The 17,512-nt window shown below is 36.6% G+C and overlaps 1 protein-coding gene across 2 annotated transcripts in view; it reads left to right on the forward strand.

The window, feature by feature from the left end:
• The first annotated feature begins 6,514 nt into the window (after nucleotides 1–6,514).
• LOC127631128 (fibrinogen C domain-containing protein 1-like) overlaps nucleotides 6,515–17,512 on the forward strand; it is a 139,449-nt gene continuing 128,451 nt past the window's right edge. Inside the window, exons 1-2 of one of the 2 annotated variants that reach the window (XM_052109125.1) lie at nucleotides 6,515–6,874; nucleotides 7,022–7,104. In XM_052109125.1, coding sequence (XP_051965085.1) covers nucleotides 7,033–7,104 — 72 coding nt within the window. In that variant the 5' untranslated portion in view covers nucleotides 6,515–6,874; nucleotides 7,022–7,032. The remainder of the gene's footprint in view (nucleotides 6,875–7,021; nucleotides 7,105–17,512) is intronic. The other variant, XM_052109126.1, reaches the window with a different exon arrangement.

Genomic DNA, 17,512 nt, shown 5'->3' on the forward strand with positions numbered 1-17,512 from the left:
AGAAATCATGCATCTTTATGTGTACTACTATTCAGAGTAAAGTAGCCTTGCAGTAAATGTTATGTATCGGAAGGTTAGAGATGTGGATCAAAGCAAAATGCCAAATAATTGCCAATTATGCTGTCAAGATCTGATGTCTAGACTGCGGAGGAGCAATGCAAGTGAAAAGAGAACATTGCTACTTGCATCCGTAATATGAGTCCTGCTAAGAGCGGGGGTGTGAGGTAGTGTAGATAGAGGGTGAAAGAGGAAGAGAGAGAGAGAGAGAGAGAGAGAGAGAGAGAGACAACTCCAGTTTTCTGATGACAGCGGCAAGTTGACTGATGGATGTTAAGTAAATGGACAGGTTTACAAACAACTTATCGACAAAGCGGTAGGTTTATCGATTTTCCATTTGACTTATTGTTTTTAGCTACTTTTTTGAGTCAGAAGGTGGTTTTCATTTCTTTCTTTTGCCAGCTCAGTTGCTTTTTGTTTGTTTTTACTCAAATTAAGTCTTATTTGGTTATTTTGGGGGATGACAACTCTGCCTTCAGCCAAAAGGGTCAATGTTTGGCGGGATAAGGTCAATTTCTGCAACAAATCTATGCCATTGGTGAGTACGCAGACAAAAATTCTAGTGTATTGAGATAAAATGCCCTAATTTTCGAAATAATTATACATTTAATAAATAAACAAAAGTAGTGGATTTTTTAGATTCAACAGCACTTATTAAATTAGTATTAACAATGAGTTCATCAAAGTAAGTATGTGGACATGCTGAGATTTAGGTTCATATTATTTATTATACATATTTATTATCATTATTTTGCCTGCCATGCAGAAAGAAAATCTTGAGTCACTTAAATAATAATACATTTATTTGGCATACTTTGATGCTCTACAGTGAAAAACAAAAAGATTAAATCAACTACTTGCTTGACCGACACAAAATGCATGTCGTTTTAAAGGTTAGAAGCTGGACATATATTACAATGCATGTAGGCAATATGACTAATTTTTTATTTGCTGAAACATAAGAAGTGTTCTGTTTTTATAAATTATGAAATATGATTATTTACAGCCTGTGCATATTGATCTATGGTGTAGACTACACATGCCATAGCTATAGCCTACAGCGTAGATTTGATGCAGAACTATAAAAACAGCCTTAAGCATGGTCCAGATAGCCTCTGCTGGTAGATGCCATTTCCTATACCATTATGGCTATTCAAGCTTTACCATGTAAGCCAGCTGAGCAACTGCCATTGAGATGAATGTCAATGCTAACGTACAGCATATCTCTCTCTAGGTATTATAAACCTCCTTGAATCTGAGAAATCACAAATATTGATCAGCCTAGCCATTTCGAGCTGTCAATGAGATCTTTATGTAGGCTATATTGCCAAACTGCTACAGCTAGTGCCTTCCCTTTTTGAGTTTCATTCAGAGTCTTTTTATACAGCAGAAGGCTGCTTTTTGACAGAGGGCAACGCTTGGTGGTTCATGTTTCCAGCTGTGCTAACTCTCTCGTTTGACAACTTCACATAAGAGCCAGCAATGAGCACTGCACATACAACTAGGGAAAGGATGGAATGGATGTTCATTATGCTACAGTTTCTACAGGAACGCTGACATTTATGTCTGCCACCCTTTTCAAGTTTGCACACTCCAACTAAATCATGAAACACATGCTAAAATTTTCAGAAAGACTAAAATTAGAGCATCCACTACCGGCAGGGGTGGATTCTTATAATACAGGAAACAGAAGTTTTCCTGGATCATGTACTGAAACTGGGAAAACTGTACTGAACTTCAATAGGAAAAAGAGCTTGAATACCTTTGTTTCCAATGCTCACAGTTGTCGTTACTTTGCTACAGTACACAGAAGGACAAACAGAGTTTTCTGCAGTGTTCTGAACACCTTCTGGCAGAGTTTTCACTGCACAAATGGCACGTTGTTTACCATCTGACACAATGCTTGCATCCATTTTTTTTTAAACTAACCTTCGAGTGGATTTCTCCCCTCAAATAAATCTATGGAGTTGTTATAGAGTTGACACCCAATGAAGTTGCATTTATGATGGCTAAATAAATTGGTACAGCAACATTGTCATACTGTTCTCTTACAAAAAAGCGGTAGTGGTACATGGTACAGAAATGGTATCACAAGGTAATACTATATAAGGTACTAAATGTCATGGCACTGAATGAGTACTGTATCCATATGTCATGGTATTTACATAAACAACACATACACACAAATAAACCCCATAGTATCAGCAAAGTAAATTATAAAAAACATGCTGTAATTCCATGTGGTACATTTTTGTAAGTGTAAAATAATTGAGTACTGTTTCATAAAAATTTATTTAAAACAAAACATTCTGAAATTGTTCTAAAAATGGATAGCATATGTAATTTCAGATTAATAGAATGCTTAAACTAATTTCAGTTGTATTTTGTTTTGATGGACTAATTTTGAGAGACAATATGATGTGATACTTAATATATTTTTTAAATGTTGCAAATTTATGTAGCTAATAAAAATCCCTGAAATTATCACGTTCAAGCTTGTTAATAGTCCCTAGAATATCACAATCCACAAAAGGAGGTAGATCCTTTTCATATTTGGCTCCTAAACTATGGAATATCTCCCTAACACTGTTCGGGACGCAGACACACTCACTCAGTTTAAGTCTAGACTAAAGACATATTTATTTAGCCAGGCATACACCTAATTTATCCTCCAACCCACAATTAGGCTGCTTTAGTTTAGTCTGCCGGAACCAGAAACATTGATCATGATTTATAATTCTGCAATAAATTGAATGGCATCTATGCTTATATTATTTTAATTGTTTCCCTGTCTCAACCTCGGGACTCCTATCCTGAGGTTACCAGAACCGGCTGGATCCAGTACCATTCCTGCTTCGTGTTGACTCCGCAGCTACGTGTCGCTGAATGATGATGACTAAATGCAGCCGGTGCCAGCCAAACATCACTTCAGTCTATTATGATGGACTTCAGAGGATGAACTGATGACAACTCCAACCATAAGACATGGGATACTTCATATGTAATTGTCGGAACCTTGGATTTAGAATGGACCGCACCTCACCGAAATTACCAGAAAGGTTGAACTGTGTTTCACATCCCTGATCTCTGCCTGCATCACCTCGATCTATTGATGGACTTCGATCTTGAAATGGAATGTGTAGACTAACAATTGCCAACAAAAGCCTTCATCAGCCAATTAACAAGGACAATTGCATCTACTGTATGTGAACTTCTGCAGTTAATACAGGATGGACTTCAAAGACATTGGTCATTAATCTTACAAAATCAAACAAAATCGATTTTTAAACACTGTCCCTTAACACTTACTTAGTTTAAAAATGTTAAACCATGACTTTAACTATACATAAGTAATATTTACATTATATTCATGATGTTAGCCAGAGGGGAACTGGCCCCCACAGTGAGTCTAGTTTCTCCCAAGGTTATTTTTATCCTTTAGTCAACATCTTATGGAGTTTTGTGTTCCTTGCCACAGTTGCCTTCATCTTGCTCACTGAGGTTATTACAACAATTTTTATTTCATTACTTTTTTTAAACACGTATTCTATCTAATTACACAATGATGATTCATCGACATTATAGACATCACAGTTTTATCGTCTGTTAATGCCTGATCTTCTGTAAAGCTGCTTTGAAACGATGTGTGTTGTGAAAGGCACTATACAAATAAAATTGAATTGAATTGACATAACTGCATACAAACCAGAGACTGAACTTACAAAACATGTCTGAAGAGTTTGTAGTCCAAGAATAGATGCATTTCTATGCCTAGCCTTATTTTTATTTTTTAGCCGGAATACTCAATCAAACTGAAAGAGATAGGCTGCATCCGATAATATAATAAGTAAACGGCTTAATCGAAAGCATTTATGAATGACTGGAACTCTTAAGGGAACTGGTCTCAGGACAGTTTGAAATGCACCTTATTTTCATCCATCCAAAGTGCCTTACTGTAACCCAGATTTTGGCTTCTTTTTAAGTCAAAATGTATATTTTTGGTTATCAATATAACGCTACATTTGAGCTTTACTTGTATTGAAACAACATTCCTTTAGTAAATGTAGTTCCTTTCAAGAACCCAGACAACAAAAACTATACGGATCTGAAGAAATGTATCCAAAGAACCATACTATCCACTTAAGAAGCCTAGATTGTGAAAAAAGCGTTCTTGTTGAACCTACTGCAAAGAAACAGTAAAGAACAAAACTATCGCTCCCACAATAACAGAGATAATCAATTGTGCCGTTTACACTGCAAGCTTCTTCTTCATAAGTCTCAGCATTGTTCCTCTGGGTATCTCTCCTCTCTTAAATATTTAACTGAAATATTAATACATACACGATTTAATTATATTTACCATTAATTATCACTGGCAAGGCAGTTTGGTGAATAGATGGAATTAGCTGGTACTAACTCATGCTAGAATACGAATTAATAAAGTAAACCAAAGATAGTTTTCTTATATTGTTTTGTTTTTTAGAATGAGTTCAATGATACAAGAAAGCTCCATCCATCCAACCATCCATCCATCCATCCATCCACGTGATGATCTAATTAAAATGTAATTAAAATAATGAACAGCAACAAGAAGTAACATTTGAATACTAGATTAAGATATTTATCAATAAATGGTGTCAGCTCAACTTTATACTCGTACTAAAAGAACATGTATTTATTAATATTTCAGTTAAATATTTAAAGGTGCTATATGTAAGATTGACAACAAGTGTTGTTACTGCAGCTCAAATTCAAAATATTGGAGCGTTACATGCACTGCCCCAGACTCCAAGCTCATGCGGGTTGCCAGAATGTTAATGTTAGCCAACTCAGCATCTGTTTTAAAGGATTTCTGGGCTTTAAGCTGTCTCCGTTTTCCAAAGGCACCTCCAATATTTATCCTTGTTTTACTACGCCTCTGGTCATGGTGGTTTTAAGACTGATGGCAAGGCTTGTTAGGTTGGGTGGATCTGTTATCTCTGAATCCAGTTCGTTTGTTGGCTTCCGTGGCTGCAGCACTCAGTGTTGTTTCCCTGCAAAATTGTTTAAATCTGGCATTTCAACACTGGTATTTCACAGTGTTGAAATACTGGTGAGTGGGCAGTAGGCGGGATCACACAGGCCAAAACATAAACAGAAATACCGGCCAGGAATGGAAACTTCAATGTAGAATATACTGGCTGTGGCATTGATATCGGAGAAGCCAGTATTTCAACTTAGCATGTTTCCTAATTCTCTAAAGACATATTATAATAGTATGATTTAGTACAGTAAAAATATTACATATGGCACCTTTAAGAGAGGAGAGCTATCTAGAGGAATGACACTGAGCATTATGAAAAAGAAGCTGTCTGTTATTAAACCAATTAGGTCAGAGTAAACTAGTAAACTGGTCAGCGAAAACCTAATTTGATTGGTTAGTAGAAGCAGGTAGACCTGCCTTCGCCCTCGGGAAGACTGAACAGTGTATATCGGATTATTTCTGGAAAATATTTATGCAACAAACACAAATCATTTACACTTTTTCAGTAGTTTATTTTACAGTACACATACATACTGATTCTATGTGGCTAATCCATTTGGCTGTTCGTGACACCCTTGCGTTGCTTGCATATCACTGATTGCAGGTCTGACATGTTTTTGGCCACGTTTAGGTGCAAAAACAGTGCCAAAAGTGTAAGTGCAAAAGGAAAAAAAAAAAGTCAGAAAAATACATGAAATTACAGATTCACAACACATAAATTACATTTATACAAAGCATTAAAGCATTGCAAATATATATTTCTTACGTTTGTAACATGATTTACTCCTTTACAAAACGTTCGGCGCACATGTCATTTATTTTTTCACGAGTAATGTGATTTACACTTTCACAAATCTTACTCTGAGCATGCAAATCACTTTTTTCAAGCATAATTTTACCTTCCCAGTCTCCAGGTGTGTATCCTGCTATCACAGCCATTTTCATTCTCCATTTGAAATACAATTATTTTATTTACATATACCATAAATTAATTGCTATAAATTTTTCTGTTATAGCCGACTATTTAGGCTATTTAAATAACTTCTGAGCTACCTATGTCCAAGCCAGCTCGCCATATTTGGTCTTGTGTCTACTAATTTTGTTTCTAACCATACGCATAAGGAGTTGCATTTATAAAAAATGTTTCATAACTATAAATTAGCACAGCCTAAGCCAGTTTTATAGCAAACTATTTCATTTTCAGGAATAAAAAAAAAATATATATACAAAATCTCTCATTTTTACTGTTACTGTATCTAGCCTGGAGGATAAGGCTGATTTGTCTATAGTATCTAAGTGAACATTCTGAGGTGACGTGCGGCTGATTTCAAGCCGGCGCGACGCGACGTTGGTCGCCTGCCAGTGTAGACACGGTGTTAGCGCAAGATCTGGGGGCGGATTTTAGCAGCTCTCGACCACAAAACGTATCCGCAGACCACAGGAATGAAGCAACTCTAACGGATGTGTAACACACAGCTTTTTCGGATAACTTTATTCCTTATTATCTAAACACGCGTTTTGTTTATGTTTCTTATGGACTGGACAAGAAAAGTTTAATATCTGACGAGGAATACATGACAGCGCGGAACGGAACAGGCACACACACATCGTCCGCAAACTGTCACACCTTCCTCTCTCAGATATTTGAGTGGGTCGAGGAGCTTTTGGACTGTATTTTTTGTTGGTTGTTGTTTCGTTGTTTTGGGGTGAGGGACAAGTCCCTAGAAGTACGTATAGGCTGTTTTTTCTTAACAGAATGAGTGTGGATCTGTGATCTCTAGATCGTCTCAGTAGGTTTGTGCGGATCATCTGTTTAGTAGTTTTTAGTTCCTGTAGACTGTGTTGTTTCTTCTCCTTTTTCCTTTGTTGGATACTGGAATTTCAGTAAGACTGAGTCGTTTTCTCTCCTCTCGCACATGAAACCAACTCTCGGATGGTAAGGATTCCAGAGAATGGTAAATGATCGATGGAAAATCATGAACAGTGTTTCAGAACTCGAGGATGGACAGCAGCATAAATCTCAGGTATGTAGACACGCGCGTGTCGTGTTCTTTGAATCTTTCCCTGGAAAGATGCGAGCGCATCATATTGAGGGAGAGACGTGTCGATGTATTCATGATGCTCAGGCAGGTTAAAAACTATATATATGGTGACATGCATGTCTTATTTTTTCTTATATAGAAAGCAAAGGGATTTTTCTTGGACCTGTATACTACTTATATATTTTAAATAACACCCACTATTAATACATTTCACATATGCAATTTATCCAAGCCTTTAAGCACATATTTGACATTTTAGAGAGTCATTATTTTGTCTCTTTGGTTATTCTGTCTGACAACTAATTGCTCTGCATCGAAAAGAATTCAATGATCAGCTTGCAATGGACATGAAACAGTTTTTAAGAGTATCCTACTGTATGACCTATATCCTAGTGCACAATAGTAAGTATGTATCAAGAATAAATCCTTTTTGTATGTGCATCTCATTTGTCATAGCCTAACCATGTCGTAACCTTTATAAAAGTGTTTTTGTATGACATTTTGACCATAACTTAAGATTAAGGAATAAAGCCCTTTTAGGAATAAAGTATTAAGAGTGATATAGCAGTAGTGTCAGATGACACCTCTTTCCATGCTCTCTGCACACAAGGGAATACATTTGTTTCTATTATGCGGCTCAGACAGAACTATGGGATTATGCTCAGCCCCTCCATGTGTGAGCGATGGCATGTCTGCCAGAAAATTTCACTCATGGCTGGTGGAGCTCCATGCATTCACTGCAGAGAGAGGGAGAAAGCACACACCACAGAGAAGCTCTGATGGTGAAACTCAACATGCTGAAGGGTGTGAAGCTCTCTTTCAAAGCTTGTTTAAAAAAAAATAAAAAATCTGTATCTCGCCGCTGCCTACTTTTCACTGTCACTGTAATCTACTGCAAGCATTTAGGGGGGATATACATAACGCATTGTTTATAGCGGTCCTGATTATAGCTGTTTGAGGATTGGATCACGGCCGTGACATCTGTTTATTACTGCTATCATCATTGCATGGCCTTTTCCTCTAACCCCCTCTCAATGGGGATGCGAAGTGTGCATAATACAATGCCCTTTCAGTAATATGTCAAGCCCTGCTTTTAAACAGCATCAATATAACAGGGAACTGGAGTTTGAGCCTTTTTGCAACACATCTGCTTTGGCTTTATTAATGGGAGTTCATACTGTATGCCTTTCATACTGTCTTTTTAAAGGAACATTCTGGGTGTATTACAAGTTAAGCTCAATCAACAGTATTTGTGGCATTACACACAGTTGATTACCATAAATATACATTTTAGCTGGTCTCTCCTTTTCTTTAAAGAATGCAAAATCTGGGTTACAATGATGCACTTACAATGGAAGTGAATGGGGCCAATCAATAAACGTTAACTTAAAATGTTTCAAAAGTATTGCCACAAAACATAACAATATGCATGTTAAAATGACCTGTGTGATAAAATAGCTTACTTGCCTTTTTATGTGTGTAAAGTTATAGCTATTTTTTTTTAAACATTGCTTTCATGACAACAACACAGTAAACCCTAAATTGACCGTAATCTCAACAATTTAAACAACATTAAAACATTTTGTGTTAGTCAACATTATGCCACAAATGCTGTCGATTGTGCTTAGCTTAGATTGAACCCAGAATATTAGTTAAAGTCATTTTATAAGGAAATTTCACCCAAAATGAAAAATCTTTCATCATTAACATGTTACAAACCCTTATGACTTTCTTTTTTCCATGGAACACAAAGGGAGTTGTTTGGCAGAGTGACTGCCTAAGTCATCATTAACCTTTATTGTATGGAAAAAGATGCAGTGAATGGTGACTGAAGCTAACTTTCAGTCTTTTTGTGTTCCACAGAAGAAAGAAGTCAACATGAGGATGTGTAATGCAGTAATTTTAGCACACAGCATAACTCAAGTGTCTTGCCAGTTTATTAAACTGCCCGGGCATGTTTGTTTTTTGCTGCCGAAGTTATTTTAGGGGCTGATAATTAATTAACGTGAATTCTTCTGCCATCCGTTTGACTGATGTTTATTAATAAAATATTCTCTTGGAAGAGAGACAGAGGGTTCTCATCTCATGAGACGAATAAAACCGCTCACCTGCTGTAGTGGAGCATTCAGACTTTGATGGACATGATTTGTAATTCCTAGTGCTGCTCTTTGTGGCTTGATTTTCCAGTTGAGTGTAATGGGTGAAGCCCGTTGTCCCGTTTGCACTGAAGATGGTAATGTAAGTATGGGTTTAAAATAGGCAGAACGGTCCGTTGGGACAGGCGTACAGGTAAAATGAAGATTTGTGTGTTTAGCTTTCTGTTGACAATATGATGTACAGTGTGCCTAAAAAAGTTAATTGCCTAGAAAATAAAGGGAAAGAGGAAAACAATGAAAATTAGTGGCGTGATTTCTTATTACAGTATAAGCAATGACCACCAAGATGCTGGTTAACAGACAGTTAGATTAGGACCAGCTGGTTAGTTTAAGCTGTAGACAGAATCATTATTGGTTAGTAAACTGTAGACAGTAACAACCTATCAGATGGACCTGTTGGCTCTTGTTGGAGATTTCATATTCTCTGCCCACCCAGGGTACATTTTAAGCAGCTACTATGTTGTTAACCTTGATAACAGATTGAAACTTAAACATCAGAAGTGTAAATATACTGTACACCTAAAACAGTTCATGGTGAGTCTAGGTACCTCTTCATATTAGGTAATTGATTTACTCGTTTGCTTTTTGAATAGAACCATTTAGCTGTAAAAGGCTAGAGGGATTGAAGATTCTGTAGTCTTCCATATCGTAGAGCAGGAGAAATGAGCAATGGCTATAATTACTTGCAGACATCATCTCAGCACAGGATGATTGCAGCCTCTTAAAGTTAAATAGAGTTTTATCCATTCATTATCCTCTAAAATGTGTCAAATTACTTAAATTGTAGGAGCGAAAGATTTGCACAATGAATAGATTTCTGAATGATTGTCTGAGTAGCTTTCATCAAGATGAAGTCTGGATGTGGAGGAAATCCAGATACTTTGAGGGGAATTCAAGAATGAATTTTTGCCGGCTGACAGTGTGGATTATTTGCCTATATTGCTGTCTGCGTTGTTTAAGCACCAATTTCACTGAAATAATTAGGTTAAGATGCAAATACGCCTTAACATTTTGTGCTGAACGAAATTCACTCACCTCAATTCCCGATCTTGTGGGTCAAATGTGAATGCACAGTTGTGGAGGATGCAGCAGACTGCCACGATCTGACATACTAAAAGGGAAAGGGAAGGGAACTCACATCACGCCACTACTGTGATCCAGGCACCTGAATCGGCTCTATAAAATGTCAAAAGTTAGCTTGGCTATACTACCTATCTGGATATATGCAGAGTTGTAATGATTCTCTCTCTCATTATTTGATGGTGATTTGATGAACTGATCAATAGAAAATATACACAAACATTTCTTTTTGATAAAATTACATTTACTGCCTGCACTATTTCAGCACATTTAGTGCCTGGATAAACTGGATTGAAGGTGGTTAGTGAATACGTCACTGGTTTTTGATGTGAAATACCCACTCTAATGTGAATTTTCCCCTTTATCCTTTGAGTTAATAATTTAAGAGTTTGTGATGTCTTTTACAGTGTATGACTGTCCAGCAATTCCCCTCGGCACACACTGCAATTCAACACGGCCAAACAAAGACAATGTGAGAGATATTTACCAATTTTGTTCTGGAAACAATGGGCAGAAAAAGCCCAAACATGTGGGCTGAAATTCATTTCTTTGGGATGCTTGTCAAACATGGTGCTGCCAATTAAACACTCCTCCAAAAACCTGGAAGCCTGCTGTTCTGTAATGAAAACTATTACTGCGTGACTGAACATGGTCATTATGTGTATACAGGATAAAACACTGGATACCTAACATGTCCCTGGCCTACAAAGTATGCTGCCGTACTGCTCTGTTGACCTTAAAACGCTTTCCCATTTCATAATGAAGTGGTGTCCATGTGCTTTTCCATCCTGTATTAGTGTCAAAGGTCTGCATATTTCCATACAATTGCTGTTTATTTGCTTTCACAAAAAAGCACTCACGCTATTATGTTTGAACCACACACACACACACACACACACACACTCACACACACACACACACACACACACACACACACACACACACACACACACACACACACACACACACACACACACACACACACACACAACTATATCTAGTGATAGGGTTATTTCAGAATGGGTTTTATATATATATTTATTTTTTTTAATCAGAGGAACTGTTATTGTGACCACTAAGCTACTGAAACCAAGTATATTCAAATTATTTAAAGAAAATAATAAAATACAGTACAAATCTAGTTTAAAACACTAAAAGCGGGGTTTTCATACTATTTTTAACCTAATGAACACAAGGAACAATAATTTGAAGAATAATGTTGGTTAACCTATCTTTTTTTCAAAAAATACAAATAAAAATTTAAGTTAAACTAAGTCATTTTGAAATGGAAGTGAATGGGGCCAGTCCATAAGCGTTACACATTAAAATACACACTGTATCAAAAGTATAGCAACACGATGAAAGCCACATGAAACATAATACATGTGAACATGATTTGTGATAAAATCTCTGTTCTACATGATTTAAGTTTGATAAACTCACTTACAGGTTTATACGTTATCATAAAAAAGATATAACATTACGCAGAAAAGGTTAGTAAGCAATTTTATCACACTAAAATCATGATAAAACGTATAATGTTTGCATCTTGCAGCTGTACTTTTAAAAACTTACTGTAACGATGCTTGCCTTTTTTTTTCAATAAACGAGTCAAAATGACTTTTTGCAGTAATCACCTTTATGCCACAAATGCTGTTGATTGAGCTTAACTTGTATTGAACCTTACTGAACCTGCTAAAATTTCCTTTAATAAATAAAAATTACTTCCATGAATATTTTATAGTAAGTCTACAGAACACTGAATCAGTGTTATAAATCAATTAATGGAAACAGACAGTTTGAACTGAATCACCAAAATGCTGAACTTACCAATATTTGTACTACTACTACTAAGTTTAAATTAGAGACACTATTAAAACTTCTCAGTCTTTATGTTTTCTGAGTCCTGAGATGGAAGGATTGCAAAACAAATTCAATGAGCACATTAAAGCACATTCAAATCAATGCTATTTTCACATTCATATTTTTCTCAGATTAATATGGCCAGAACAATAATTACAAATATGTTGTGTATATTTGCTATATCATGCAGCCCTAGTTTTAAATCATCGTCATCATAAAGTATGACTCATAGAAATGGCTAAGAGCCTCAAACTCAAAGAACACCCATTTAAAAACCCTTCCCTTTCAATCTTTGTTATGTTTCACTATTTATTTTGGCCGCAAGTGAAAGCTAACAAAATTTCAACCAGATAATTTCAACCATACCTCCTCAGTCCTCGTCAAGCCTTCCTATATGCATAATAAAGTCTTCTGGCCTTGGTAGTAGCACAGCAACAGTGGATAGATGTGAAAGTCCCTCCAGAAATATGGCGTTACCTTCTCTGCTGTTATCTGTGTAGGATATCAATCACAGGATTGTGGGGCAATTTGACGGCGTATGAAATCTGATGTATAGAGTCTATAGCGGAGGGGCTCACACTAAGACTGGTTGTATAATTATAGTCAATGGCCCTCATAGATGACATCTGTATATCAAACTGTCATTGATCGTTTTTTCAGTTTGTCACCCAGAACATTTATGAATGTCATGGCTGTGCTGGACCGAATGTTATTTGGTTGAACCTCTGACATTATCTGGATGCTTATATATATATATATATGTAGTATACTGTATAATATTATATTTACATATAGTATATCTATAATATATATAATATTATAGATAATATATATATTGGTATATATTAATATTAAAATATTATATTAATAATCCAACTTCACATTAGTGTGGACAGATGGCAGAATTTTTGGTTAAAAACAAATGATCTGCAGGTGGAATCCACCAATTTTAGACATGAGAATGAGTCATTTCTGCCACACAAAACCCTTATTTACTGACAATAATTGTTTGTATATATATATATATATATATATATATATATATATATATATATATATATATATATATATATATATATATATGTGCGTGTGTGTGTATGTATGTATATATGTATGTATATTATTTAGTTGCACAATTCTTTTTTGTTTTGTTTTTTTTAATCTGAGGGGGCATTTACCCATTTATGGAAGGATTTTTAAGACAATGAGGAATAAATGTAAACAATAAAATTTGTATGGGTCAGATCTGTTGACATTTTGCAATAGCTTCCTTTATTTAATTCTGCAGTACAGGCACACCTTTGGTATTTGTCTTTCATCTGACATTTCCTCTCTACTTTTGTGCGATTACCTAGAGTAAAAAAAGAAAGTTACATTCTGATCCTTATCTTCACTCAACCTGAATAAGACAGAAGACCAAAAAGAGATAATAATACTTAGCAACTGCATACAAGACAGAAAGTGTTTCTTAAGAGCACTCAGTGAAAGTCGACGTCTTCAGGGTGGATCAATGTAAGGGAGAGCAGCAAAAGCAGATTTTATTACCATCTCAATGTGGGAGTATAATTCTCCAGTACAGTAGAACTCTCACCAGAGCAGTGGGCATAGTCAATGATACTAGCTTGATACTAGCATAGTACTTCATACAGAGTATACTAGGTATACTAGTATACAGGTATGTTCAAGATACTATCCATGACACATAGAAACATCAAAAAAATCCTGTGGTTACTTCAGCAATATTTTATGAGTTTTATATGTCACACTTTTCTTTTATGACACAATCAGTTAAGTTTAAATGAAAGGTCAAGGGATGTACTGTAGGAAGGTAGGTTTTGTTAATTTTACCTTAAAAAAATATTTTCCTTGACAAATGCCACATTCAAACCTACATCACCCACATGAGAACCACAGCTCAGCATGTCTGGAGAACTGCTAGGCCATGACTCCAGCAAGATTTAACAACTGTAGTGTTTGCCAAGGCAATTATCACTTGCTAACAGTCAAACAGTGTCAAAGGCCATGAAATATACACATTATCCAATCTAATGTAAGGCACAAATGGTGGAATTAACATTGGCATTAGCTGCATTATTTTGAGCAAGAAAATTTTGCTCAGAAAGTTTTGACAGATTTAAGCCTATTAGTCCAATGTATTGTGGAAAAATAATAGTATAAACATAAGTGACTTTGACAGTCAGTTATATGCTCGTTGCCTGGCCCAAGTGGGGTGGGCAGATATGATTTAGGTGTACTGAATCTTACGGCATCAAGTATTTTACGTGACAATGGTTGGCAAAGATTTCCTCTTTAAATTGGAAGGTCAGATCATGCAATTTTTGGTGCTGTTCAAACTGACCTCTGAATGGCCTTCCACACTTGCACTGTTGTGTGGCAATAATACACAACAAAAGAATGGATAAGGATGCTCTGTTAGACATAAAATTGCATGTGTGGACAGTATTTCATTGTTTTTGTGCTCCATTCAAAATTTTATTGAGAATTGGTTAAATACAGATTAGTAGAATACAGAATTGCAATTGCAGAAAATGGGATGAAAGCTGCTGTAAGTGGAGTATCTAGAATTGCCATCTCAGTTTGAAAAACACTTCAACATTCTGTGGGGTGTGGCCAGTTCAGAATTAATTCCAACTCATGAATGGAGCCAATTGTTACACTCTTAAATTTCACTCTTATATTTGCCATTGTCACAACCAGTTGTATGCTTTGAATTGTTGGCAGTGGCAGTCCGAGAGGGAATTTTCCAGGGAGGCTGCTATGTAAATCAACATTATGTTACCGTGCACAGACTATCTCTCCCTGATATCTTAAATTGTCTTGATGTTTTAAAGAATAGTTCATACAAAATTCAAATGTTATCACTTTGTTTGTTTTGAATACCTTTTGAGGAGGCTCTGCCTTTCTTGCCTCCCCTGACACACCGGCACTGAGTTCATTGGAAGATAGATTTGTATAAACTTAAAGTTAACATAATTGTCACCTAGAGGTAATTCCGCAGTTTGTATGGACAGGAAGTTGTTATTTTTCACCAGTCAATTGGTGTGATTTACAAACTGGATAGTGTTTTAGAGACTCAGTTAATGTGAGATCTTTTAAGACTATATGCCACTGAGCAGTAATAATCCAAGACAGAATATTTCAGTCCTTCTGATCTCCACCAATGTGGTAGCCATTCAGCTCTAAAATGGAGAGACAGACATTAAATACTTCTGTGTAACAGAACCCAGCTGTTCTGAGCTCCATGAATCCTGGAAGCCTTGTGCAGTATTAGCCTCTGATGCACATATTCTTCCCTAGCCAGATTGGCTGATCATGCAACAAGATGCCAATGGTGTTGTTTAACTGTTATTTAGTTATTTAGGTTATAAAGGCCTACACTTCTTGGGCAACATTATTTTGGCAGTGGTTCTAGCACACACATATTTTCATACCTTTGGAAAGACACTACAGTGCATAGTATAAACATATTGACAGTATCTACAACATAAATCTTTTTACATTCATTTTTGCCTTGAAAAAAAAAGTGCTAAATCCTTTGTGGTTCATAAAATATTGAATGCATGTAATTCATAGGTTGGTTTTATTGTTTTTATAGTAATAACTTAAGTGCATTCCACTTAACTAATCTAATCTGAAATTATAACAGTTTTATTGCAATAAATATAACAACACACTCACAAAAACAAATGAGTAAATAGGTGAAACATATTAACGTTCCACTGTACACATTAAACTGAGCTTTGAAGATAATTAAATTCAGCCTAGCAAAGAGTGCAAATGACTTTACTTTTATTAGTCCCATCTGGATTTAATTTAGAAGTAAATTTCTCAGACTAAGTTTCTCAATCATTTACTCATAAATGTGAGTCTTGGTATGGGATTGCTTCTGAAAATGAACTTGGTCAACTGCGACGAAACCCATGCAAGCGTTCAGACTATTTTAGTTTCAACCAAGAGGATTTGTTGTACACACGGAAAAGGGGTTTACATTTTAAATGCTGTCTACACGTTAATATTGAATGTTTCAGTGTCTATCCAAATGTACAAAAAGTGGGTTATATTTTCTCCCTAACAGATTAAAGCTGTATTGAATTTTAAATCAACAAAACCTAACTCCCTATCCTAAACCTTAAACCTAAATGACAGCATCATAAAAATCAAATGATAGATGAAAAACAGACAAGGTTTTTAAGGTCAAATTAACAAAACCTAACTTTCTACAGTACATCCCTTGACCTTAAATTTAAACTTAACTGATAGTGTCATAAAAGAAAAGTGTGACATAAAAAACACTTAAACATACTTAGACATAAAAAATAGCTGAAGTAACCACAGGATTTTTTTTATTTTTCTATGTGTCATGGATAGTAGGGAAGGACCCAAAATCAAAACTCTCACGAGGGAGAAGAATAAACAACCAAAAACAAAACAGAAACTAGACCGATTGAAACTGGAGACAGAAAATAGGGAACAGACCAGAACATGATGATAGAGTTGCAACGCAGCAAAACAATCCAACGAAGACAGAACAACAGAGGAGACAATATATAGGAGTTGGTAATTGGAGGCAGGTGCCACTGGTGATGAGCTGGGTGGGGAAACAATCAGTCATCCTGGAAACAGAGCTGACGTTCTCCATGTGGAAGGAAGGTGGCCAGGGCAGGTTGGCAGACTTTTAGGGAGCCAGGATAGGTCTGGCAGTCGGCCAGGGAACGAGAGCAGAAAGGGTGGACAATTGAGGAGCCAGGATTGGTCAGGACAACAGCCCGGGAAACAGGACAGACTCGGCGGAGACATAGGGAGCCAGGATAGTTTTGGCGGATGGCCAAACAGGACTTAGGGTAGTAATGAGGGTGATAAAGGCAGGATGAGCCTGGGTGGTAACTGGGTAGCGGGAGATATCAGTGATAGCTGCTGGGCAGAGGAAAAGGTCTGGGCAGAGGGTAATGTCAGACATGGCCACAGGACAGATGGAGAGGTCAGATATGGCCACAGGACAGAGGATGAGGTCATACATAGCCACAGAACAGAGGGTGAGGTCAGATATGGCTGCAGGACTGGGATCAGACTGGGTGGCGGCCACAGGCAAAGGAACAGCCTGACCCTGGTTGGCCACTGGACAGGGGTCTGGCTGACTGTGGATGGACACTGAACTAGGGTCAGCCTAGTTGTGTGGGTGGCCTCTGGGCACTGAACAGACTGAGCAACAGACTGGTAGTTTGTGTCTGATAGGTGCTGGACATTGGACTGAGCAAACGATTGCTAGCTGG

The sequence above is a fragment of the Xyrauchen texanus genome, chromosome 37 (genome assembly GCF_025860055.1).
Source record: "Xyrauchen texanus isolate HMW12.3.18 chromosome 37, RBS_HiC_50CHRs, whole genome shotgun sequence".
NCBI classification, from domain to species: domain Eukaryota; kingdom Metazoa; phylum Chordata; class Actinopteri; order Cypriniformes; family Catostomidae; genus Xyrauchen; species Xyrauchen texanus.